We start from the raw sequence: 26,311 nt of genomic DNA, 5'->3' as shown, positions 1-26,311 counted from the left end.
CAGTATAAACAGGGCAGAGAATGACTGCCAAATCCCCAACCCAATTTCACCACGAAAAGGCAGATCCGCAAAGAAGATGAAAAGATTCCATTATTGAAGGCAGATTTGCACACGCAGGACTTTGCTGGTCATACATTGTCGTCCTCCTCTGTTTACGGTAGGACATTACATATATTTATTTTCATTGATGTAGATATCTACAATGTAAGAGAATAGTGTATGTGGAATGACCAGTTTTAAAGGTAAGGTACATATGTATTTACAGTGTAGATCAATATATATGTAGATGGCTAAATTCTATAATATTTATTTTATAACAGACACATTATTAACTAAAAGATAGTGAAAAAAAGTATGGAGGGCACAGCTTAAGAAGCTGCAGCAGAAAAGTGGGCTGAGGTGTAAGGAGCCAAGGAGCATCATTGTGCTTACAATCTATCAGATCTAATTTTGTGAAGTGAGAAAAACAGTTTTTGGTTTTTCACTTAGGACTCGTTATTATTTGGTTGTTTTTTTTTTTACCTTTCATTTTTGTCACGCATTTAAAAAAAAAGAAAAAAATTCTATATTCTATTTACTGTTTTATCTCCTGTTTTCGTTCTCTAACTCTATGCTAACTTTGTTAAATGAGACCATTATTATTTGGAGCATTTATTAAAATGTCACACACTAGTTAATCTTTTGAATGCCCAAATGGTGACCGCAGGTGTATAGAAATCATAACATGAAAAATATGTAAATGAGAAGCAGAGATAAACATTTAACCCCTTCAGGACCGGGTTTTGTTACTAAGGTTGCGCTAAAAGACCGGAGCCGTTTTTGGTTTTTTTGCTATGTCTTTCTTCAACTGTAAATTCTCTCTTCTCAATTAGTGCACCCACACAAATCATATATTGCTTTTTTTCAGCACAAGTAGGGCTTTCATTTGAAATAATATATAATATATATATAAACCATCATTAAGTATGAAAAATATCTAAAAATATAGGGGAAATTAGGAAAAAAAAAAAGAAATATTTTCACAGTTTCACCTATAAAAATTTGATATAACCAGTGCAAATAGAAAAAAGAACTCCAAAAGTGTATTTAGGTATTTTTCCTGATTTTGGAAACACCTCATATGCCTGGTATTTTCATTTATTTTGGCACAGGGTTAAATATTAATGATGCGCATCGCTGTTTCTAAACAAGATTTTTTTTAAATGTGGTATCCTGGGAGTTTAACCATTTTAGTGCCAGTCTGTCCTACACATTGCAGTAAAATTTAGTTTTTTCAGTTTTAACAAACCCGTTATTTCAGTATTTTTTCCCCCTGGGTACATAAAATGACTGAAACAACTTGTGATTTGGAGTCAAAACTGGAACATGCGCATTTCAATTTTTAAACTTTTTAAAATATTTTTTTATCAGATTACTTGTAAGTGACAGGTTTAGGCCGGCGGGAGACCGATCAATAGTGACTTAAATGTGATTAGTTAATAATTATGTATTTTTTTTAATTAATATTAATGTTTTTTTCATAATTACCCTAGATGACCCCTCTCTCTTTGTAGGGCAGGGTCATCCAGGGGCTGCCATAATGATCAGATCATTCCTATTGGCCAGGAGTGATCTGATCATCATCAGCCCACTTCGATTGGTTCTGCAGCTGGGGTTCCAGGCAGACCACAGCAGCAGAGCCCCGTACTAAACGGGTATTAACCCCTAAAATGTCGCGGCATTGAAGGGGTTAACGCTGCACTGCCGCTCTGATGGACCGACCAGGCAGCAGGGGAATGTTGTGTCAGGTCCCCACACTTGCCTGAAGCTGCCTGTTCGCTCCATGAGAGCGGCAGTGCAGCGTTAACCCCTTCAATGCCGCATTTTATGAAAAACGGATTTTGAGCCAACAAACTCACTCCATAGGAGTGATTGAAGGCTCGGGGGCGGGCTCTGGGTGGCTGTGCTGTCTGCTCAGACACCCGGGCAGACAGCAGCAGCAGCGCCCCCCGATCACCACGATTTTGGCAACATTTTTTTGAGATGACGTACCTGGTATGTCCCGGTCTGAGGGTGACATGTGACCAGGAAGTACCAGGTCTCGAAGGGGTTAAAAGGCCAACCCCAGTGTGTTTTTCCTGTATAAAGTGCTGATCTGGCCCTGCACAATTTAGATTTAAACAAATTATCTTAATTGAACAAAATATTCACCTGTAAACTCACTGATTAGACAATAAACCCCTAAGAGACATCTCTACCTGTGTATCACAAGCTCATCATTATAAGTCCTTGGTTAATGGTGATAGTGTGAACAGACATATAATATTCTTATGTTTTTTATTTCCACTTAGAAAACACTATATAAAATGAAACCAGAAGATAACCAGAATATGACAGATTTTTTCATCCAAGGCTTGACTGATATCCCACAATTCCAATTCCCAATTTTCTTCATTTTTCTGCTGAGCTATGTCATCATTTTCATAGGAAACATAACCATTTTTCTTGTTATTCTGCATGATTCCCACCTGCACACTCCCATGTACATTTTTTTGATGAACATTTCTATAACCGACATCGGTAACACCTCGAATGTCTTACCAAAAATGTTAAATATTTTCCTTACTCAGCATAAGACCATTTCCTTCGAGGGATGTATAACGCAGTTGTTTTTGTTTATATGTCTGACACTTACTGAGGTTCTAATTCTTGCAGCCATGGCTTATGACCGATATGTGGCAATTTGTCACCCCCTCCATTACTTTATCTTGATGAGTTTAAGATACACCTTTATACTCATAGTTGCATCTTGGACCATTAGCTTCCTGGACACTACGGGACACGCTGTCCTTGTGTCTAAACTGTCCTTCTGCGAATCCCATCTGATTGATCATGTATTTTGTGATCTTACGACATTATTGAAGATCTCCTGCAGCGACACCTTTAAAGTGGAAATGTTAACCTACATTGAAGGGGCAATATTTACCGTTCCTGCTTTCCTGCTCACTTTCATCTCATATATATTTATTGTTTCTTCAATTCTGAAAATAAAGTCCTCCGAAGGTCGGCAAAAGACATTTTCCACGTGCGCTTCTCATCTCACCTGCGTCGCTGTGTTTTATGGAACTTTAATTTGTTTGTACATGAGACCCACATCAAGCTATTCTCCTAAACAGGACAAATTTTTTGCTCTTTTATATATTGTCTTGATCCCAATGCTTAATCCTGTTATATACACACTAAAAAACCAGGACGTTAAAGAGGCTCTGAAGAAATTAACGAGCAAGGTGGCAAATTAATTTTTCTAATGCTCATATCCCAATAAGTCAGTTCTCCAATTGTCTTAATAAATAGATATGATCTGAATTAAACATCATCATTCTCACTCACTCTGTGAATATTTTAATATGCATTTTTCTGACAAAAAAGAAAGAAAAATAAAGCAGTTACATGACACGGAATGAACAGCCATCATGCAAACTCTTTCCCTGCTTTATGCTGAGAATCAGTGGCAGGAAAATACATCAATTGAAAGCAACAATGGAGCTAATCACCTGGGTGTAAACAGACCCCTGCATGCAGAATTCAGCATATCCAGTGTATATCATGCATAGGGAGATGCATTCAGTTTAAGAGTGCCAAATGCATTTAGAACCACTTGAAAATTTGAAGACACCATACAGCCAAGGCCAGATTAAAGATGTTTTTTCCCATCTCTCTTCTTTTTCATCATCTTATTTTTATTTATCTCTTTTCTCGCTACCTCTTCCCTTTATCCTATCCTCTTCTCTTTTATTCCCATTTTCAATATGTCTCCTTCACCTTTCCTTTATCTTGCCTTTCTATTGATCCCCTTTCTTTATATCTCTCTTTGTTCTCTTTATATTTCCACCCTTTCTTTTTATGTCTCATCCTCTTTCTCTCTCTCTTTGTTCCCTCTCTATCCCCTTTCTTTTTAACTCCCCTCCTCTATCTCTTTATCTCTCCTCCTCTTCCTCTTTATCTGCCCCTTTGCTGCCTTCCTCTTCCCTTCTCTTTCATATCTCTTCTTCTGTTTGATCCCTCTTTCCCCTTACCTCTTCCTTTGCCTTCTCCCTTTTCTTTGATTCCCCCTTCTCTTTACCTCTCCTCTACTTTCTTGTTTTCTCTCCTCTCTTATGCTCCCTTGTCTCTGTTATCTTTATCTCCCCACCTTTACTCTTTATCTCGCCTCCCATTTTTCTCTCTCTTTTCTCTTTATCTCTCCCTTTCTCCTCTTTCTCTCTCCATCTTTTCTCTGTATGTCATCCTTTTCCCTATCCCCCTCTTTTCTGTTTATCTCCCCTTCTCTGTATCTATATCTCTCTCCTGTTTCTCTCTACCTCTCCCCTCTGGCTTTCATCTTTCCCTGTTTCTTTGATCCCCCTTCTCATTATCTATCACCGGTTTTCTTCATCTCATGTCTCATATTTCTCTTTTTTCTCTCTTCCTACTTCTCTTTATCTCTTCTCCTTTTTTACTTTTTCTCCCCCTACATCAGTTAATGTCAGGGCTCGGGTAAGCAGGTCAGGTAGGAGCCCAGTTGCAGGGAATACCAGAGGCTCAGTTTGTACCCCACAATGCATTGTTAGCAGACAGAAAAAATGAAACATGCCACAGGCTGAACAGTAATACAATATGGTCTGTATTGGAGAAGCTGGCAAGACAGGCAAGTACAGACTGTAGACACGACCAAACAGGACACAGGCATAAAGGCAGATGTACAGCACAATAGCTCCCTAGTCGGGCACAAGATACTACTAGGACGCTTCAGCTGGATTGGCAGGGCCCGCTCTTTGGAACAGCTGAAATTCCACAGACAGAGAATACGGCAGGGCACTGGACACACATCAGGGCACTGGACACATGGCAGGGAGCCCTCAGACAGGGCACACAGCAGGGAGCCCTCAGGCAGGGTAGATGTAGTCAGGCAGGCCGGGTCAAAACCAGCAGAACAATATCAACGCCAAATCGGAATCCAGGAGGAGAGTCAGAACAAGCCGGGTTAACACGGGCAGTGGAAGAGCCAAATCAGGAACTAAGGGACGAAGTCAGACGCAAGCCAGGTAACAACGGGTTAATCCAAAACAGAATGCTGCTAGCAGGAGAACAGGGCCAGATAAACTGCAATGCAAAGGCCCAGAATGGAGGACTCAGCCGGTACTTAGGGGGGAGGACTGCACCCAGGTAAGGAGATAAAGCTGGTCAGGTCGTTAGTCCACACAGTGCTAGGATCAGACAGGCGGCCTCTAGAGGCTGCCACAAATATGACACCTATAACTAAATACAGTTAAGTCCTTTATTTCTCCTTTCTCTTTTTTTTTCTCTCCCCTTTCTCTTTCTCACCTCTACCCTTTTTCCTTATCTCTCCTCTTGTCATTATTTTTTCCTATTCACCCATCTCTTATAACCGCTCTCCTTTCTATTTATCTCATCTCTCTTTGGTGGAATCCTGACAGAGGTGGAGAGTGGTCAGGACTGACAGAGGCATGACCAGCTGCTCACCTTACCTTGTGGTGCTCAGTTGTAGGACATCGAGTCAAAGCAGACTTCCAATAATTTTACAGCTCACTGATCCAGTCAGGGGAGACCAGAGAATCCCCCCCAACTGGCCTATGATCACCAATGCCCATAAAAGTGGGTCTGTGGGGCAGCTAAGTAGAAAGCAGATAAAATGTATGTACATAATGAGATCAAGTTACACCTGGAAAAATAGTATTATTATGGGTACTGGTATTATTCTTTTTAACTCTGTATCATAAATATGTGTTTAAAGCTACATACAGTATTGCCTAGTTTAAAAATATGGGAAAAGTTCTAGGTATCACTAAGAGATTTCAGGTTGTATTTCTTGTTCTATCGCCAACTCTCACACCCAATTTTCATTGTCAAACGTTCCATTCCCTGGGGTGTTTGGTTTCTCTGTCACACAATATAAGAGAGCCTTAGATTACTGTCACTTCTCAGACTCTTTCGTCTGCAACACAGAGACAAGGTAGGGTCAATCAGACTTCTTTCATCGGTCATTCCTTTTTGGTTTTAACTTGTTTTTCTCCACTGTTTTTTTGTATTGACAGATGTCTATTTATTCAGATATATCGTTCTATTATTAACTTGCTGAAACCATTGCTGACATTTTTCCATATAGATATGTATTCATTTACAGAGGCTGCCTGGGGTGCCTGAATTAGGAGGCAGTGGCATATTTTTTCTAGGAAGACAGGTTCGAAGTGGTGGCATCAATCACACTATTTGGACCAATATCCATGTACCCCTCTTACTTTGACTTATGTCCCTCCTTTCAGAACTTGGAACGCTTGCTGAGTATCACAGTCTTCTACAGCCCCAAAAAAGTGACAATAACGTTTATAAAAAAAAAACAGCAGGGTAAAGCAGAAAATGTGTTATAAATTAAATTATCTAAATATTGTGTATAAACCACAATACATATTATTGTCTATTGTTTTTCTCTATGTTGTATTATATATTATTTTTCTCAATGTGTTATTATCTGTTATTATTTTTTTGGTTTATCTTTTATATCGCATCTTAATGTTGAAACTATCTAGCTACATTTTATTATTGGATATTATTTGCTTGATTAAGCTAGCATAATGTACAACTAACTTGATGAGCTTACGTACCGATTTACAACGCAGACTGTAATTATACATTATACAGGGCCAGCCCTTTTTGCATTGAAAGCTAAATATGGTTGAAGCTTTGCACACAATACACTCTGTGTTGTGTATGTTTATTTTAATACAAATGCCATTCTCCTACAGCAAACATTGTATCGAAATGAAATCAGAACATAAGCAGAATGTCACAGAATTTTCAATCCAAGGCTTGACCGATATCCCCGAATTCCAAATCCCAATTTTTTTTTTATTTCTGCTCAGCTATATTGTTGTTTTATTGTCAAACATGACAATTATTGTGGTTATTTTGGGTCATTCTCAACTACACACTCCTATGTACATCTTATTGTTGAACCTTTCGCTAACCGACATTGGTAACACCTCAGATATTCTTCCAAACTTTTTAAGTACTCTCCTAACTCTGCATAAGACTGTTTCCTTTGTGGGATGTATAACTCAGATGTATATTTTTATATCTCTAATACTCACTGAAATGCTCACTCTTACAGCCATGGCTTATGACCGATATGTGGCAATTTGTCACCCCCTTCATTATTTTATATTTATGAGTTTAAGACATACAGTTATATTTGCGGTTGCTTCGTGGACCATCGCTTTCTTGAATCTCACAGGATATGCTGTCTTTATATCCGAACTGTCCTTCTGTAAATCACATCTTATTGATCACTTTTTTTGTGATGCTATCCCATTGCTGATGATCTCCTGCAGTGACACCTTCAAGATAGAAATTTTAACCTATGTAGAAGGGACAATAATCGACATCCCTGCTTTCCTGCTCACTTTCATTTCTTATATTTTTATTATCTCCTCCATTCTCAAAATTCAATCTTCAGAAGGTCGGAAAAAGGCATTTTCTACCTGCACCTCCCATCTGACCTGCGTTATTGTCTTCTATGGAACTTTAATTCCTTTGTACATGAGACCCACATCAAGCCTTTCTCCAAAAAATAAATATTTTTCTCTACTATATGTTGTCTTGGTCCCAATACTTAATCCTGTTATATACACACTGAAAAACCAGGATATTAAAGACGCTTTGAAGAAACTAGTGAATAAAATGGTGTTCTTAAGGCCACATTAGTGTTTATAATACTTCTACGTCAACGCCCCAATTGTCTTAATAAGTAAAGAGAAACATGTATCCTGTTCAAAAACCTGTGTAATTTACCTTTTTGTGGAACGTCAGGGCTGGATTGATTGGGTAATTATTGGAATAGAATGTATCTAGGGTTTTAGAATTGCTTAATACACACACACAGAATATCTTATTAGATACACGACCATAAATATACATGAACCTATTAAATAACCCCTTCAATCCCAGGGGTTTTTGGTACCTCAAAGCCCGGAGCAATTTTGCCATTTTTGGGGTATGTCGGTTTAGCGATTATTCTCTTTTCCTGTGAATAGTGTACCCATGTAAACTATATATTGTTTTTTCAAGGAGAGATAGAGCTTTCTTTTGATACCATAACTAGCGAAGATTAGAAAAATAAACTAATTTTTTTTTTACATTTCCCTCTGAATCCTCACAAAATTAGGTAAAGTGATGGAAAATCCGCTCCAATTTTATTAATTCAGGTGTCCTGATTTCAGAAATACCTAATTTATATAGATTTTCCAGACTTTCCCAGCACCAGGGAGCATACTATAAGGTGTACAATTTTGTATAATTTTTATGCCTATGGCTTAACGGGTTTGGGGGATGTGAACGGGGGCAGGAGGGTAATACTGGGTAGATGTTATGCTAGGGCAATGGAATGTAAGTTTTTTAAAGAATTTTTTTATTATCTTTTTTATATATATTTTTTTTTTAAATTTTTTTACATTTTTATGTATTTTTTATCCCCCGCAGGGGATATCCTGTCCTCCGATGACCTTCCGGGTTACGTCAGCAGTGACGCAACCCAGAAGGGAATGCCCGATCACACGTTTGGGCGCGATCGGGCAGTTTACAGTGTAACAGCTTACCGGCTTTCATGTTCTAATATTAAAGAATGAAAAATAACTGCCAGTTCAGCTGTTATTTTGAAATCATATTTCAATCACGGTCTTTACTTCAGAGAGATAAGTACATATTATGTAGTTAAATGCACATCTAACGCATATATATATAGTGTATATGTACCATTTTATAATAAACCCCCCTACTTTGGTCCCTGTCTCTCCATGTGCCCCCCCTAAATATGATAGCTGGAGACGCCACTGGTGGCATCACATTCTTTTTACTTGTGTATTTGACTTGTGCACGTGTGCGAGCAAAATTGATTCGGGCAACATTTTTGTTAATTTCTTACGTGTTTGTTTCCCAACTGTTCGTTTTGGATAAAATTCTAAAGTCTTTTTTTGATTTAAAACGACATTCAGGGGGGCGTTCCCAAAAAGAGGAGATCCCTGACACCTTCTGTACTTAACTTTCATTATAGAAATACTATAAATAAAATATACTATTCAAACACTTTCAGTATGTATCAGTCTCAGCCTTTGCTAAGCTAACGGTCACTGTCTCACACTCGCACTCCCGTAGCTGGGAACTTGTGAGCTCCGACTACCTGGAGCCTACCATTTGCGGGATGCGATCAGGACTACGCTCTGACATCACTCCATTTAAAGGGGAAATGGGAGTTTAGTGGGGCTTGTCGGGACTTGAGTGTCGACTCGGAGAACTGGGGAAGCAAAGTTTCACCCGGAGGGTTTCCAGGTATGCTTATCAGTCCTCAACTGCTGCTACTGGCAAGTTAAAATGTGGTCCACACACACATATACAGTATATCTAATGCTGATTGGCCAGAGTGAAAAAAAGTAAGGAAAAACTCCCACAGGTTGTTGTACCCATCAATCACAGCCATAACAATCAATGAGATCATCCTCGTTTTTTAGGCTACTTCTACCTATTAGTTTTTGACATGTACTGTCCCACACACAGTCCCTCCGACTTTACCTTATCAGCATACCTGGGAACTTCTGTGCTCCGCTCGCCCGGGGTCAAACCCAGAGAGTTCCCGGGTATGCTTATCAGGGAGCACCAAAACGGCTTAAAATGGTGCTAAAATGGCTTGTAATGGTGCTAAAATGGCTTGTAATGGCTGCTACACATGGCAACTATTAACAAATCCAAAACATTTTTTGTCACTTTTACAAATTTGTTTTCGTTGGTTTTGTCAGAGATTGCCTTCATTTTTATTGATTTGTAAGAATCCACAAAACATGCAATTTTCGTTAACAATAAAATTTGCATGAAAACTAATGCACACGTCTATTGTGTATCCTTAGTATGTATTTAAACCTGTATACAGTATTGGGCAGTGCAGGGCCGGCCCAAGACATAATGCCGCCGGGAGAGAGGAGAGGGGCACCGAGCGGGTACTGCCAACATGGTAAGCGAAAACCACTTGGCGCCCCTCTCTCTCCTGTGCTTTAAAAAAGAAAAAAAAAGCACTTGGGGTCGGCAAAGTGCTGCCTCTTCAAAAGTGCCGCCTGGGGCAATTGCCACACTCCGCTCCAAGGTAGGGCCGGCCTTGGTGCAGTGTTTGAAAAATTCTAGGTATTACTAAGATATTTCAGGTTGTATTATTTCTTGTTCCATCTCCAAGCCCAATTTTCATTGTTAAGCTTTCCATTCCCTGGGGAGGTTTTGTTTCTCCGTTACACAATATAAGAGAGCAGAAGGTTACTGTCATTTCTCACACTTTTACCTGCAACACAGCAGTGAGACAAGGTAGGAGCAAATCATTCGTCTTTCATCAGTCATTCCTTTCTGGTTTTAAATTGTTTTTTCTTCACAGTGGGCAGTTATTATTTGTTTTTTCGTAGTGACAGATGTCTTTTTCTATAACAGTTAGATATTGGATGATCAGTTTGAAAGGACTGCAACAAATGCGTTAACCATGTAAACATGGATATATTTATTCAGATATATCGTTCTATTATTAACTTGCCGAAATCATTTCTGACATTTTTCCATATAGATATGTATTCATTTACAGGGGCTGCCTGAATTAGGAGGCACCTGGCAGTGGCATATTTTTTCTAGGAAGACAGGTTCGAAGTGGTGGCATCAATCACACTATTTGGACCAATATCCACGTGCCCCTCTTACTTTGACTTATGTCCCTCCTTTCAGAACTTGGAACGCTTGCCGAGTATCACAGTCTTCTACAGCCCCAAAAAAGTGACAATAACGTTTAGAAAAAAAAACAGCAGGGTAAAGCAGAAAATGTGTTTATAAATTAAATTACCTAAATATTGTGTATAAACCACAATACATATTATTGTCTATTGTTTTTCTCTATGTTGTATTATATATTATTTTTCTCAATGTGTTATTATTATCTGTTATTATTTTTTGGTTTATCTTATATATCTCATCTTAATGTTGAAACTATCTAGCTACATTTTATCATTGGACAAAAACCCAAGATATTATTTTATTATTTGCCTGATGAAACTGATTAATAAATAACAGCAAATTAGCAGATGCTGCGCAAAACTAAATGTCCCATCAGTGTGTAAGAAAAATAATAAAGAGAATACAATGAATATATACTTACTACCCATAAACAGTAGGTGAAGCAAAGTTCTTCCAGAATGCTCAGTTAAGAAGGAAAATTAGATTATTTGATGCAGCATGTGCATATTCAACATCAATGGAGTTTATTTAGATTGTAAGCTCTTTGAGTCGGGCCCTCCTCACCTGTTGTCTCTACAAGTCAAATTGTTATGTTACATACTACTTGTTATGTCCTGTCCACCCATTGTGCAGCGCTACGGAATTTGATGGCACTATATAAAACAATAAATAATAATAATAATGTACTAAAATGTCAATTTGAGGGTCAGAGGTGGTCAGCTAACATTTTTTTTGCTTTAGTAAGCATTATAAAAAGCCAGCCCCAGTGAGTTTCTCTTGCAAAAAAAGATCTCTTCTAGAACCTAGATCAAAGTCGGAGGATGACTACTGACCCACTCCTACTCACGACACTGACAAAACGTCATTGGTCAAGAGGAACATGCGTTATTGCAGGTGGGAGATTATTAGGAGGATGCCCACTTAAAATATCTAATGAGGTTGTTTTTCTCATTCATGTTTAAAAATAGTATTGGGATTTAACTTGTTTATGATGATTATCTGCGCTATTGACCTTTTCTCTGTTTTAAGGTAGAGATACAGTCTATCTCTTACAAGAAGGCTTGAGCTGACCATGTATGTTGGATAGTTCCAATAATATGTAGAGGTGAATAAACAGTCAGGGCTGAGCTAGCATGATGTACAATTAACTATGAGCTTACGTACTGATTTACAACGCAGACTGTAATTATACATTATACAGGGCCAGCCTTTTTTGCATTGAAAGCTAAATATGGCTGAAGCTTTGCAGATTATACACCTTGTGTTGTGTATTTTTATTTTAATACAAATGCTATTCTCCTACAGAAAACACTGTATCGAAATGAAATCAGAATATACGCAGAATGTCACAGAATTTTCAATCCAAGGCTTGACCGATATCCCTGAATTCCAAATTCCAATTTTTTTTTATTTCTCATCAGCTATATTGTTGTTTTATTGTCAAACATAACAATTATTGTGGTTATTTTGAGTGATTCTCAACTTCACACGCCTATGTACATTTTATTGATGAACCTTTCGCTAACCGACATTGGTAACACCTCAGATATTCTTCCAAACTTTTTAAGTACTCTCCTAACTCTGCATAAGACTGTTTCCTTTGTGGGATGTATAACTCAGATGTATATTTTTATATCTCTAATACTCACTGAAATGCTCACTCTTACAGCCATGGCTTATGACCGATATGTGGCAATTTGTCACCCTCTTCATTATTTTATCTTTATGAGTTTAAGACATACAGTTATATTTGCGGTTGCTTCGTGGACCATTGCTTTCTTGAATCTCACAGGATATGCTGTCCTTATATCCGAACTGTCCTTCTGTAAATCACATCTTATTGATCACTTTTTTTGTGATGCTATCCCATTGCTGATGATCTCCTGCAGTGACACCTTCAAGATAGAAATTTTAACCTATGTAGAAGGGACAATACTTGACATCCCTGCTTTCCTGCTCACTTTCATTTCTTATATTTTTATTATCTCCTCCATTCTCAAAATACAATCTTCAGAAGGTCGAAAAAAGGCATTTTCTACCTGCACCTCCCATCTGACCTGTGTTTCTCTCTTCTATGGAACTTCAATTCCTTTGTACATGAGACCCACATCAAGCCTTTCTCCAAAAAATAAATATTTTTCTCTACTATATGTTGTCTTGGTCCCAATGCTTAATCCTGTTATATACACACTGAAAAACCAGGATATTAAAGAAGCTTTGAAGAAAACAGTGAATAAAATGGTGTTCTTAAGGCCACATTAGTGTTTATAATACTTCTACGTCAAATAAGTCAACGCCCCAATTGTCTTAATAAGTAAAGAGAAACATGTAACCTGTTTAAAAACCTGTGTAATTTACCTTTTTGTGGAACGTCAGGGCTGGATTGATTGGGTAATTATTGGAATAGAATGTATCTAGGGTTTTAGAATTGCTTAATACATACACAAAGAGCAGCTTATTCCATGTTATAGAGACTTTTAGATACACGACCATAAATATACATTAACCTATTAAGGGCAAATAGAGTTTATGAGTAAGATATACTTATGAGTAAATGCCAAAATAAATACATTTGAATTGGAAGCCAATCTGGTGCCTTTCTACTTTTCTTGTATTACTAAACATGTTAAGCTGGTAACGTGTAGAGTTTAGTCATGTATTTTTCTAAATGTCTTTTGAATACAATGAGGATCTACATTTCAGTTGACATTAGATGCTGTGTTCTGTAATTGAGTTCTATTATACCACAGAATTAGGGGGCTAAAAATGCAGGGGCTAATATTAATATATATCGGCAGCAGGGTATAATATAAGTATATTTCCGCAGCAGGGGCTAATATTAATATATATCCGCAGCAGGGGCTAATATCAATATATATCAGAAGCAGGAGCTAATATTAAAGAATGAAAAATAACTGCCAGTTCAGCTGTTATTTTGAAATCATATTTCAATCACGGTCTTTACTTCAGAGAGATAAGTACATATTATGTAGTTAAATGCATGTCTAACACAATATATATGTAACCCCTACTCCTGGTGACAAACAGTAGTTGGCAGAAGTTACATCTTCTTCTGGCGCTGACAGGGATCCTGAGCCTCCGCCATAGGTGGGTGAAGGGGCCATCTTGTTCTAACACAGTGCCTCCACTCAGTGCAACTTCTAATTATAGGAAACCCACCCCACTGAGTAGATGAGTACCCTCCACTTAATAAAACCTCAAAGACGTGAAATAAGTACAGACATGGAAATACAGGCTGTATTGTGGTTAAAGCGATTCACTTATAACAGCAGAAATAACCATGCAGTTCCTGGCTAATGTGCAATGATGATAAAGTCCCTGGTATAGGAATAAAACAGTCACAAGAGTCTTTAGCAGCAGGAATGCAGCCAATAAACTTCCCTTAATAACATGGAAGAAGTATGTTTAAACAGTTATAAAATCATGGGTACCTGCAGGTAATTTATGTGCACAACGTTGGGGCCCTTAGATGTTGGTAGCGCTACCCAGATACAATGAGGAAAAAGTCTGAAGTAATCTCTAAAGATGGTACCTTTGAGTGACCCCTGTAACTGTAGATATCTCCACTTCTAACAAACAAGGAAAACTGGCTAGGTGCAGATTGCCCCTGGTCCTTGACAAGGCTGTGAAAGCACCTTACCAGAAATATCCAGAAGTCCAGCAAAATGGAGGGCAGGAGCAGGATAGCAATCCTTTCTCTTCCTTTTACTGACAGGCTGTGAAAACTGCAGAAAGTTCCAGAATCTGCAGGGAGCTGAACATAAAATGACAGTCTTCTAACTCTTGTACTTGCAGTGCACTAAACCTCCCTTGCCTTTATTTCAATGTCCCAGCAGAAGTGGATAATCAGGAAAAAAAAAACCCAGTAGGAATTCACTTTCTTTCTGCAAAGCCAGAGAACATGGCTTCCCCCCTGTCCTCTTCTTCTTGCCACTCTCACCCCTCCTCCCTTAAATGACATGGAAAAAGGGCAAAGTTCAAAATCTCCAACTTAAAGCAAACAGCAAAATATAGCAGTCTGTTACATATATATATATATATATATATATAGTATAGTATATGTACCGTTTTATAATGGTCCCTATCTCTCCATGTGCCCCCCCCGGCATCACATTCTTTTTACTTGTGTATTTGACTTGTGCACGTGTGCGAGCAAAATCGATTCGGGCAATATTTTTGTTCATTTTTTACATGTTTGTTTCCCAACTGTTCGTTTTGGATGAAATTCGAAAGTCTTTTTTTTTTAATTTAAAACGACATTCGGGGGGGGTGTTCCCAAAAGGAGGAGATCCCTGACACCTTCTGGACTTACCTTTCATTATAGAAATAAAAGGTTCCCCTATTGTTGGGACAAAGAGGTGCAACATTTTCTACACTAAAATAAACTATTCAAATACTTTCAGTATGTATCAATCTCAGCCTTTGCTAAGCTAACTGTCACTGTCTCACACTCGCACTCTCATCAGCATACCTGGGAACTTGTGAGCTCCGACTACCTGGAGCCTACCATTTGCGGGATGCGGACAGGACTACGCGCTGACATCACTCCATTTAAAGGGGAAATGGGAGTTTAGTGGGGCTTGTCGGGACTCGAGTGTCGACCCGGAGAACTGGGGAAGCAAAGTTTCACCCGGAGAGTTTCCAGGTATGCTTACCAGTCCGTAACTGCTGCTACTGGCAAGTTAAAATGTGGTCCACACACACATATACAGTATATATAATGCTTGTCTCTTCCCTTATAAATGCTGAGTGAAAAAAAAGTAAGGAAAAACTCCCACAGGTTGTTGGACCCATCAATCACAGCCATAACAATCAATGAGATCATCCCCGTTTTTTAGGCTACTTCTACCTATTAGTTTTTGACATGTACTGTCCCACACACAGTCCCTCCGACTTTACCTTATCAGCATACCTGGGAACTTCTGTGCTCCGGCTACCCGGGGTCAAACCCAGAGAGTTCCCAGGTATGCTTATCAGGGAGCACCAAAACGGCTTAAAATGGTGCCAAAACGGCTTGTAATGGTGCCAAAACGGCTTGTAATGGCTGCTACACATGGCAACTATTAACAAAACCAAAACATTTTTTGTCACTTTTACAAATTTGTTTTCGTTGTTTTTGTCAGAGATTGCCTTCATTTTCATTGATTTGTAAGAATCCACAAAACATGCAATATTCGTTAACAATAAAGTTTGTACAAAACCTAATGCACAAAGTCTATCATTGGTATGGATTTAAACCTGTATACAGTATTGTGCAGAGTTTGAAACATTCTCGGTAAGGATATTTCAGGTTGTATTATTTCTTGTTCCATCTCCAAGCCCAATTTTCATTGTTAAGCTTTCCATTCCCTGGGGTGTTTTGTTTCTCCGTCACACAATATAAGAGAGCCGAAGGTTACTGTCACTTCTCACACTTTTACCTGCAACACAGCAGTGAGACAAGGTAGGAGCAAATCATTCGTCTTTCATCTCGATGTAAAAATAAGGCTTTTTGGCTTTAAGTTGTTTTTCTCCACTGTGGGCAGTTATTATTTGGTTTTGGTATAGACAGATTTCTATATCTATGACAGTATTACATATGGGATGACCAGTTTAAAAGGATCGCAACAAATGTGTAAACCATGTAAACATGGATATATTTATTCAGATTTAATTTTATATTATTAACTTGCTACAATGATTGCTGACATTTTCTCATATAGATATGGAGTATGTAAGTACAGGGATGCCTAAATTTGGAGGCACCTGGTAGAGGCATATTTTTTCTAGAGACACAGGTCTGAAGTGGTGGAAGCCCATAGGCTACTTTACTAGGCATCAATCATACTATTTGGAAAGAAATCCCTGTGCCCCTCTGACCTCTCCTTTCAGAGCCCGGAACGTAGGGTAAGACCTGTAGCGTATTTATATATATTTCTTTTTATATTTTTTTTCCCACATGTCCATGCGCCCCGGTATCTGACATACTGCTTGCTGAGTATATCACAGTGTTCTTCATACCTAAAAAGTTACAATAAAGTTTAGCTGAAACATAAAGGCAAAGGAGAAAATGTGTTCATAAATTAAGTTGCATAAATACATAATAATTGGGTATTAACAAGACAAATAAATTAGACAAGCCCTATTAAATGTTATATATTCTTTTATTTTGAAAGCACCATTATATTTCCTAGCACCAATCAAATACAACACACATTTAAAACATCCTAGTAGAAAACTTTAGGAGATATTTTTATATTGCAAAATTATATATTTTTTGCGATCAGTTATCTAACCATTAATTTAATTTAGATTTTAATTATTTATGTTTTATTGTCTATTATTCTTCTCTATGTTTTAATATCTGTTGTATCTTCAATCTTAATGTCTGGTTGACACTGTCTACATTTTGCCATAGAAGCTTTGCAGATAATACACCTTACGTTGTGTATGTTTATTTTAAATTGTAAGCTCGTTTGAGCCGGGCCCTCCTCACCTGTTGTCTCTGTTGGTCAATTTGTTATGTTACATACTACATGTTATGTCCTGTCTACCCATTGTACAGCGCTACAGACTTTGATGGCACTATATAAAACAATAAATAATAATAATACAAATGCTATTCTCCTACAGAAAACCTTATATCAAAATGAAATCAGAACATAAGCAGAATGTGACAGAATTTTCAATCCAAGGCTTAACGGATATCCCTGAATTCCAAATCCCAATTTTTTTATTATTTCTCATCAGCTATATTGTTGTTTTATTGGCGAACATGGCTATTATTGTGGTTATTTTGAGTGATTCTCAACTTCATACTCCTATGTACATTTTATTGTTGAATCTTTCACTAACCGACATAGTTAACGTCTCAGATATTCTCCCTAAGGTTTTAAATATTCTCCTAACTCGGCACAAGACTGTTTACTTAGTTGGATGTATAACTCAGATGTATATTTTCGTCTCACTAACACTTATTGAAATGCTCATTCTTTCAGCCATGGCTTATGACCGATACGTGGCAATCTGTCACCCTCTCCATTATTTTATCTTTATGAGTTTAAGACACACTCTTGCCTTTGCAGTTGCTTCATGGACCATTGGTTTCTTGGATCCCACAGGACATGCTGTCCTTATGTCCAGGCTGTCCTTCTGTAAATCACATCTTATTGATCACTTTTTTTGTGACGTTACACCATTGCTGAAGATCTCCTGCAGTGACACCTTCAAGATAGAAATGTTAACTTATGTAGAAGGGACACTAATCGACATCCCTGCATTCCTGCTCACTTTCTTTTCTTATGTATTTATTGTTTCCTCTATTTTGAAAATACAAACGTCAGAAGGTCGAAAAAAAGCATTTTCTACCTGTACCTCCCATCTGACCTGCGTTACTCTCTTCTATGTAACGCTAATTTCTTTGTACATGAGACCCACATCAAGCCTTTCTCTAAAAAATAACAAATTTTTTTCTCTAATATATGTTGTCTTGATCCCAATGCTTAATCCTGTTATATACACACTGAAAAACCACGACGTTAAAGAAGCTTTGAAGAAACTTATGAATAAAAAGGTGTTCTTTAGGGCACATTAGTGTTTATAATGCTCATATGTCAGATAAGTCAACCCTCCAATTGTCTTAATTATTTATTAATAAAGATATATATACAGTTCATTTTTACTTTATACTTTGGTACAAAGAACAGTTTAAAATGACTCATTCCATGTTATAGAGACTTTTAGATACACAACCATAAATATACATGAACCTATTAAAAGGAAGAAGCGTTTATGATTAAGATATACTTATGAATAAATACCAAAATAAATACTTTTTAATTGGAAGCAAATCCAGAGTGCCTTTCTTCTTGTTTTGTATTACTAAACATGTTAAACTGGTAACGTGAGATGGAGCAGTACCCGGTGAGTACACTGTAGAGAAAACATGGGGCTTTTTTTGTAGTTGAGTACATTTCAGAATATCTTTTTGAATAGAATGGTATCTACATTGTAGTTGATATTACATGCTGTATTTTGTAATTGATTTCCATTATATCGCCGAATTAAGTGAGTTAAAATACATTCTGTCATTTTGTGTCTGGTGTTATCTGTTCTGATATTACAGAGATAATAAGAATAATTTACTAAGTAATACACAGTAGACTTGTGCATTCGGATTCGTAAGAATTACATATTTACCTAATATTGGTAAATTCTGCGATTTGTACTAAGCCACAAACACGAGGCCAGACTCCCCCAAGAATTGGACAAAAATGAAGCAAAAAGTTTTTGTCTGAAATATGTGGGCCCACGTTCACTCACACACTCACACTGTCATTCTCCTTCATGCTCTTTCATATTCTCTGCTGACCATTTCTTCTGTAGGCTTCTGCCTACCACTTCTGCTTCCATATGTTTTTCTTCTTCTATCTTTTATCTTCTCCCTTCTCTTCATTCTACTACCTACACTCCTTTATCTTCTATCTTTGTCCGCATTTCCACGGATGTAACCTGTCGGGAACTTTGGGGGAGAGGACATCATGGAACTTAGGGCAAAATAACAGAGCTTTTCATTACATCCTCTCCCCATACTGGAGGATCAGGGAGATGACGTAAGTGGAAGCACCGCCATTTTGGCATTCACGTGCTATTTCAGGGCAAAGATAACACAGACAAGCTGTTTTGGGGCAAAGGTATCACAACTGTTTCTGGGCCCAGGCGAATTGTTGCGCCAGGCCCTGTGGTTTCTAGTTACGGCCCTAGAAAGTGGGCTAATGAGGGAAGATCTTTCTTTCTCCACAGCCAGTGCCTTTGGCAGAGCTGCAGAGAAAGTGCCCTCTGGGATTTTGTGTCCTGTGCAGTTCCACGGGTCGCACACCTCAAAGGTTGGCCTTGTTCCAGACCATGGCTACTTTAACTGGCAGCTGCAGCAGGATTAAGCAGAGAACAAAATGCCACCAAGAACAGCAACAGAGCTGTAAGTAGACATCTTGGCACATGGGGCAAGGCCAGATGTCTCATCCAGATCTAATGTTACACGTGCTTCTAGAAGCAGAGAGAAGCATATAGAAGTACAGGTGCCACCAAGTAGTCAAGTGATCCTTGAGTACAGCAAGCAGCATTGTTAACTGCCACTGACATTTTTATATAAGTTAACAAACAGTGCATCATACACCCTAATTTTTTGAAAAAATGGGACCCTAGGCAATTATTATTATTTCCTTGGCACCCCCTACACGCTCTCTAGCATGGAATTAGTCCCTCTGCTCCCACACCAAAAAAAATATTTGCCACACTGACTGCAGATTAGGGGAAGCCTGTGAGTCCATGCATCTTTCAGACCCTACCATGGCTTTGAGAGGTCTTCTCCCCTGTAATTATCCCCAGAGTCCCTGTGTCCTCTCATTCAATAAATCACACCTCCCTTTCCCTTCCTCCCTGTAGTTCAGGTATAGTATCAAATAAACAGCACACTTGCGTGTATAGATCATTGAATATGACATACAAATCCTATATTTGCATGTATACAATAATAATGTATGGAAATATAGCATTGCAGGTATTGTCCAACAGAATAACACACAAACCCAGGTATGCAGGCATAGATCAACTAAAGGTATAGATCAAACCAACAACACACAGAAACAGCACTAGATCAACTAAATAAGATATACAAACCCTGCATTTGCAGCTATACATAAATAATGTATGGAAACATAGTATAGCAAATATAGATCAACCAAATAACACACAACCCTGGCTTTGCAGGTATAGATCAACTGAAAATTACATATAAACTTAGCATTAAAGGTACAGATAAAAACAAACCCTAAATTACAGGCATAGATCGCAGGTTGCACACCCCAAAGGTCAGCCCTGGTGTCCACATAGAATTTGACCAGCACCCAGATTACACACAGATTAGCCCACCCTGAGCCATCTTTGTCCCCGAACAGACCAGCATGAGACATTTTTGTCCCCAAATAGCCCAGTGTAAGACATCTTTGTCCCCAAACACCCTGCCTGTGCCATCTTTGTCCCATAAACGCCCTGCTTGTGGAATCTTTGCCTTTCCCCAAATCACTTTTACATCTATGATACACGCAAAATATGTGTACAGTCACTTACCCATTTACACAATTAATTCACACAATTATTCATTCTACACTCATTCACACAAACCATTTACACATGTTAATTAATGCATTCTCACAATGTTTCTCAAGCAATTCATCCACACATTAATTCATTCATTCTCTCACTCATTCACACAATTCATCCACACATTCATTCATTCATTATCTCACTCATTCACACAATTCATCCACACACCAATTTATTAATTCTCTTACTCATTCACACAATGTATCCACACATTAACTCATTCATTCTCTCACCTATACACACAATTCAGCTACACATTACTTAATTGATTATCTTACTCATTCTAACTCTTTATTTTACTATTCTTACTACCTCCCTTCTCATGATCTTTTCCCCTTCTCACTATCTACCCATTCTTCCCCTTCTTACTATCTACTCCCTCTATCTACCCTCTCTCCCTCCCTTTCTCACAATCTCTTCCCCTTTCTCACAATCTACCTCCTCTCCTCCCTTACTCACTATCTACTTCCTCTCCTCCCCTTTTCAATGCCGTGGGGCGTGCATCTTCACTGCTTAGTGTCAGGATATGATGTCATATTCCGGTGCTGATCATGAAGCTGACCAAGGCCTCCCACTGGCACCAACGCAGTCATGGCAGCGCCAAGGCAGGTGGCGGTAGGGAGCAGAGGAGACAAAGGGAGCCGAGCGGTTGCTGAAAATGTTTTTATGTGTAACCATATAGCGCCCCTCTCTCTCTTCCGTTCTCTGCCGCCTGGGTGCTGTGCACCCGCCTCAGCACAGCCCTGGCCTTGGTGATGGGATGGATGCATGGCGCCCCTGCATGGCGGCTACATAGCTCGCACACCCCAAATGCAGGCCCTGAGTAGTGGGGCATCACATTCTCTTTACGTCTGTATCATCAGTATGTTTTTAAAGCTGTATACAGCATTGTGCAATATTTGAAAATTTATAGGAGTTTCCAGGTTGTAGTATTACTTGTTCCATCTCCAAGTCTCACACCCAGTTTTCATTGTTAAGCTTTCCATTCCCTGGGGTGTTTGGTTTCTCCATCATACAATATAAAAGAGCCTCAGGTTACTATCACTTCTCACAATGTTACCTGCAACACAGCAGTGAGACAAGGTAGGAGCAAATAATTTGTCTTTCATCAGTCAATCTTGGCTTTTTGGCTTTAAGTTTTTTTCTCCGCTGTGAGCAGTTATCATTTGGTTTTGGTATAGACGGATGTCTGTTTTTTATAACAGTATTACATATGGGATGAACAGTTTAAAAGCATCACAGCAAATGTGTTAACCATGTAAACATGGATATATTTATTCAGATTTAATTTTCTATTATTAACTTGCTGCAATTATTGCTGACATTTCTCATATAGATATGGCGTATGTATTAAAGTACAGGGGTGCACCTGGTAGTGGCACACATTTAAAAAATCCCAGTAGAGTTGAGTGAAAGATCTTAGGATCTACCGTATTTGATTAATTTTGTGAAATTATATATTTTTGCCATGCGTTTAACTTGTGAAACTATCTTATTTTTTGTAGGTTTTTTGCAATCAGTTATCGATGCATTCATTTAATTTAGATTTTCTTTGTTTTATTGTCTATTGTTTATCTCTATGTTTCATTATCTGTCCTATCTCAATGTAAATGTTAAAACTAGACTTGTGCATTCGGATTCATACAAACTTGTTTTTAACGAAAATTGCCTATTTCGTTCATTTGCAAACTCTCTGAAAAAGAGAATAGAGAGAAGAGAAGAGAGACAAAACTGACTAAAAGGAATTGCAAAAGGGATGAAATTTCGTTAGGATTCATCCAGTCGTTGCCACATGTAGCCACCACCATTACAAGCCGTTTTGGGGCTCCTTGATGAGGTAAAGGGAGTAAGACTGCGTGTAGGAGGGTACATATCAATGACAATGAGAGTTGGAGTGTGAGAGTTAGCAAAGCCTGAGACTGATGGTCATTGCTCACCTACCATACTGCAAGTTTATTTATAAAGTTTATTTTAGTGCAGAAAGTTTGCTGTTGTGGGGTGGATTGGAGAAGCTGTAGTGACCACTGTAGTGTATGTATACAATTAATAAATAATTTAGTTGTTTTCTAAATAATGTTCTGTTTATTAGTTAAATTTATTTAATTAAGACAGTTGCGTATTTACACTACTGTACTAGCCAAAGCTCTCATTTGTGAAGAGTTACATTTTTTTTTTTTTTCAATTCTCCGTTTATTGAAAGCGAAACATGACAATGCACAATGTGAGTTACATTTTTTATTATCTTTCTATCATATTATATATTATTCTTCGCATTGATAAATAAATATTGGTGACAAATCTAGGCATTATACTATATCATATATAATATTGTGAAAAATTAGTGCCTATTATGTGCCAGTGTCTGCGAGCCCAGTGCCCTACTATACTGCTGCTGCTCCTTTCTCATCTTCCTTAATTCTTATTTTTTTTTCTAATATGGGGGGAGTCAGTCTTGTGGCTGAATGTGTCTGTCTGCCGGTGCATGGCCTGCCCTGTGCCTCAATGCCCTTCTTTACCTTGGGGGATTTTTTTTTTTAAATATTGACGGGGGATCAATCTTGCGTAGAGATGGGAACGCCTGGAAAATAAATGGAAAAATTGTAAAAAAAAAAAAAAAGTATGGAGCATGGAATTTGTTATTTTACAATGATAAATAATATGTTTATGACATGGTATTAAAACTATATAGCACAAGGACCATAAAGAAAAACATCTGAGACTTTATGTAAATTCTCAAATCATTGCACGTTCACCTGAAGACAAGCACATCCTGGAATACAATTCAAATAGTGAGAATGCAAATCTCAAATAAGAGCAATACGCATTTCTGTCTCTAGGGGCGCTGCAATGAAAAAGGCTTCCATTTATGTTTAAACATGGCCGAGCTGCATTATGTCGGTATACAGAAGTTAATTCGGCAAAAACGAAATGAACATTTTGTCCGAATTGGTTTTACTTGCTGTTCACAGGTCTATTTCATTTATCTTCTTTTTACTATAGAGCGGAAGCTTTGCAGATAATACACCTTGTGTTGTGTATATTTATTTTAATACAAATGCTATTCTACCCACAGAAAACATTGTATCCAAATGAAATCAGAATATACGCAGAATGTGACAGAATTTTCAATCCAAGGCTTGACCGATATCCCTGAATACCAAATCCCAATATTTTTATTATTCCTGCTTAGCTATGTTGTTGTTTTATTGGCGAACATGGCTATTATTGTGGTTATTTTAAATGATTCTCAACTTCACACTCCTATGTACATTTTATTGATTAATCTTTCGCTAACCGACATTGGTAACACCTCAGATATTCTTCCAAAGGTTTTAAATACCCTCCTAACTCAGATTAAGACTGTTTACTTAGTGGAATGTGTAACTCAGATGTATATATTTGTCTGTCTAACACTTACTGAAGTTCTCATTCTTTCAGCCATGGCTTATGACCGATACGTGGCAATCTGTCACCCCCTCCATTATTTTATCTTTATGAGTTTAAGACACACTGTTGCCTTTGCAGTTGCTTCATGGACCATTGGTTTCTTGGATCCCATAGGACATGCTGTCCTTATATCCAAACTTTCCTTCTGTAAATCGCATCTTATTGATCATTTTTTTTGTGACGTTACACCATTGCTGAAGCTCTCTTGTAGTGACACCTTCAAGATTGAAATGTTAACTTATGTAGTAGGGACAACAATCGACATCCCTGCATTCCTGCTCACTTTTGTTTCCTATGTATTTATTGTTTCCTCTATTTTGAAAATACAATCGTCAGAAGGTCGACAAAAAGCATTTTCTACCTGCACCTCCCATCTGACCTGTGTTACTCTCTTCTATGTAACGTTAATTTCTTTGTACATGAGACCCACATCAAGCCTTTCTCTAAAAAATAACAAATTTTTTGCTCTAATATATGTTGTCTTGATCCCAATGCTTAATCCTGTTATATACACACTGAAAAACCACGACGTTAAAGAAGCTTTGAAGAAACTTATGAATATAGCGGTGTTCTTAAGGGCACATTAGTGTTTAAAATGCTCATGTCAAATAAGTCAACTCCAGTTAACTTAATTATTGATTAAAAAAGATATATATACAGTTATTTTTTACTTTATACTTTGGTACAAAGAACAGTTTAAAATGACTCATTCCATGTTATAGAGACTTTTAGATACACAACCATAAATATACATGAACCTATTAAGGGAAAGTAGAGTGTATGAGTAGGATATACTTATGAGTAAATGCCAAAATAAATACTTTTTATTTGGAAGCAAATCCAGAGTGCCTTTCTTCTTTTTTTGTATTACCGAAAATGAAGCAAAAAGTTCCCAATTATTGTTTGAAATATGTGGGCCCACATTCACTCACACAAACTCACACTTTCATTCTCCTTCATGCTCTCTCATATTCTTTGCTGACCATTTCCGCTTCTGCCTACCACTTCTGCTTCCGCATATTCTTCTATCTTTTATCTTCTCCCTTTTCTTCATTCTACTATCTACAATCTTAAATCTTCTATCTTTTTCTGCATCTCCACAGATGTAAACCAGTAGCGTCTCCAGCTTTTATATTAAGGGGGGGCACATAGGGGAGCAGGGACTAAAGGGGGGCCAATTATAAAACGCTACATATACACTATATATATATATATATATATATATATATATATATGTGTGTGTGTGTGAGATATGTGGTAGACATGCATTTTTATCTACAAAATATGTATTTATCTCTTTGAAGTCAAGACTGTGATTGAAATATGATTTCAAAATAACAGCTAAACCGGTAGTTGTTTTTCATTCTTTAATATTAGACCCTGCTGTCGATATATATTAATATTGGCCTCTGCTGCCAATATATAGAAATATATATATTAGACACTGTTGCCAATATATTTAATATTTAAAAAAATTGGACCCCAGGGAGGCATTTCTTTGGGCCCTGCTCCCATGCGTCCTAGAATGCAATCACTCCCTCCGCTATCGCCAAAAAAACAATATTTGCCACACTGACTGCAGTCTTCCCTCCTCCTGACCCTACTGTGACATTGAGAGGTCCTCTCCCCTGTACTCATCCCCAGAGTCCCTTTGTCCCTCATTCACTAAGCCATACCTCACCTTTAGTTCAGGTATAGATCAAATAAACACATGTCAACGGCTCGTGCATGTATAGATCAACTGAATACGACATAAAAACTCTGTATTTGCAGGTGTACACATATAATGTATGGAAACATAGCATAGCGGGTATAGCTCAACAGAACACACAAACCCGGCATTGCAGTTATAGATCAACTGGAAATCACATGTAAACTCAGCACAGATATCCATTAACTGAATAACACAAAC

At 37.9% G+C, this 26,311-nt stretch overlaps 5 protein-coding genes across 5 annotated transcripts; all 5 read left to right on the top strand.

Moving 5' to 3' along the window:
* The first annotated feature begins 2,343 nt into the window (after positions 1-2,343).
* On the top strand, positions 2,344-3,278 carry LOC128468272 (olfactory receptor 1019-like). The gene has a single exon (XM_053449961.1). The coding sequence runs from the start codon at positions 2,346-2,348 to the stop codon at positions 3,276-3,278; it is 933 nt and encodes a 310-aa protein (XP_053305936.1). The 5' UTR covers positions 2,344-2,345.
* Positions 3,279-7,149: 3,871 nt separating this feature from the next.
* Positions 7,150-7,740, top strand: LOC128468271 (olfactory receptor 1019-like). The gene has a single exon (XM_053449960.1). The coding sequence runs from the start codon at positions 7,150-7,152 to the stop codon at positions 7,738-7,740; it is 591 nt and encodes a 196-aa protein (XP_053305935.1).
* A 4,623-nt stretch (positions 7,741-12,363) lies between these two features.
* On the top strand, positions 12,364-13,050 carry LOC128468270 (olfactory receptor 1019-like). The gene has a single exon (XM_053449959.1). The coding sequence runs from the start codon at positions 12,409-12,411 to the stop codon at positions 13,048-13,050; it is 642 nt and encodes a 213-aa protein (XP_053305934.1). The 5' UTR covers positions 12,364-12,408.
* Positions 13,051-17,269: 4,219 nt separating this feature from the next.
* Positions 17,270-18,514, top strand: LOC128469431 (olfactory receptor 1019-like). Its single transcript, XM_053451253.1, has one exon. The coding sequence runs from the start codon at positions 17,405-17,407 to the stop codon at positions 18,380-18,382; it is 978 nt and encodes a 325-aa protein (XP_053307228.1). The 5' UTR covers positions 17,270-17,404; the 3' UTR covers positions 18,383-18,514.
* Positions 18,515-24,167: 5,653 nt separating this feature from the next.
* LOC128468269 (olfactory receptor 1019-like) lies at positions 24,168-25,041 on the top strand. The gene has a single exon (XM_053449958.1). The coding sequence runs from the start codon at positions 24,168-24,170 to the stop codon at positions 24,984-24,986; it is 819 nt and encodes a 272-aa protein (XP_053305933.1). The 3' UTR covers positions 24,987-25,041.
* Positions 25,042-26,311: the final 1,270 nt, after the last annotated feature.

This window comes from Spea bombifrons, chromosome 11 (genome assembly GCF_027358695.1).
Source record: "Spea bombifrons isolate aSpeBom1 chromosome 11, aSpeBom1.2.pri, whole genome shotgun sequence".
Classification (NCBI taxonomy): Eukaryota; Metazoa; Chordata; class Amphibia; order Anura; family Pelobatidae; genus Spea; species Spea bombifrons.
The sequence above is the reverse complement of the archived record's forward strand: the minus strand, read 5'-3'. Positions and strand labels throughout refer to the sequence as shown.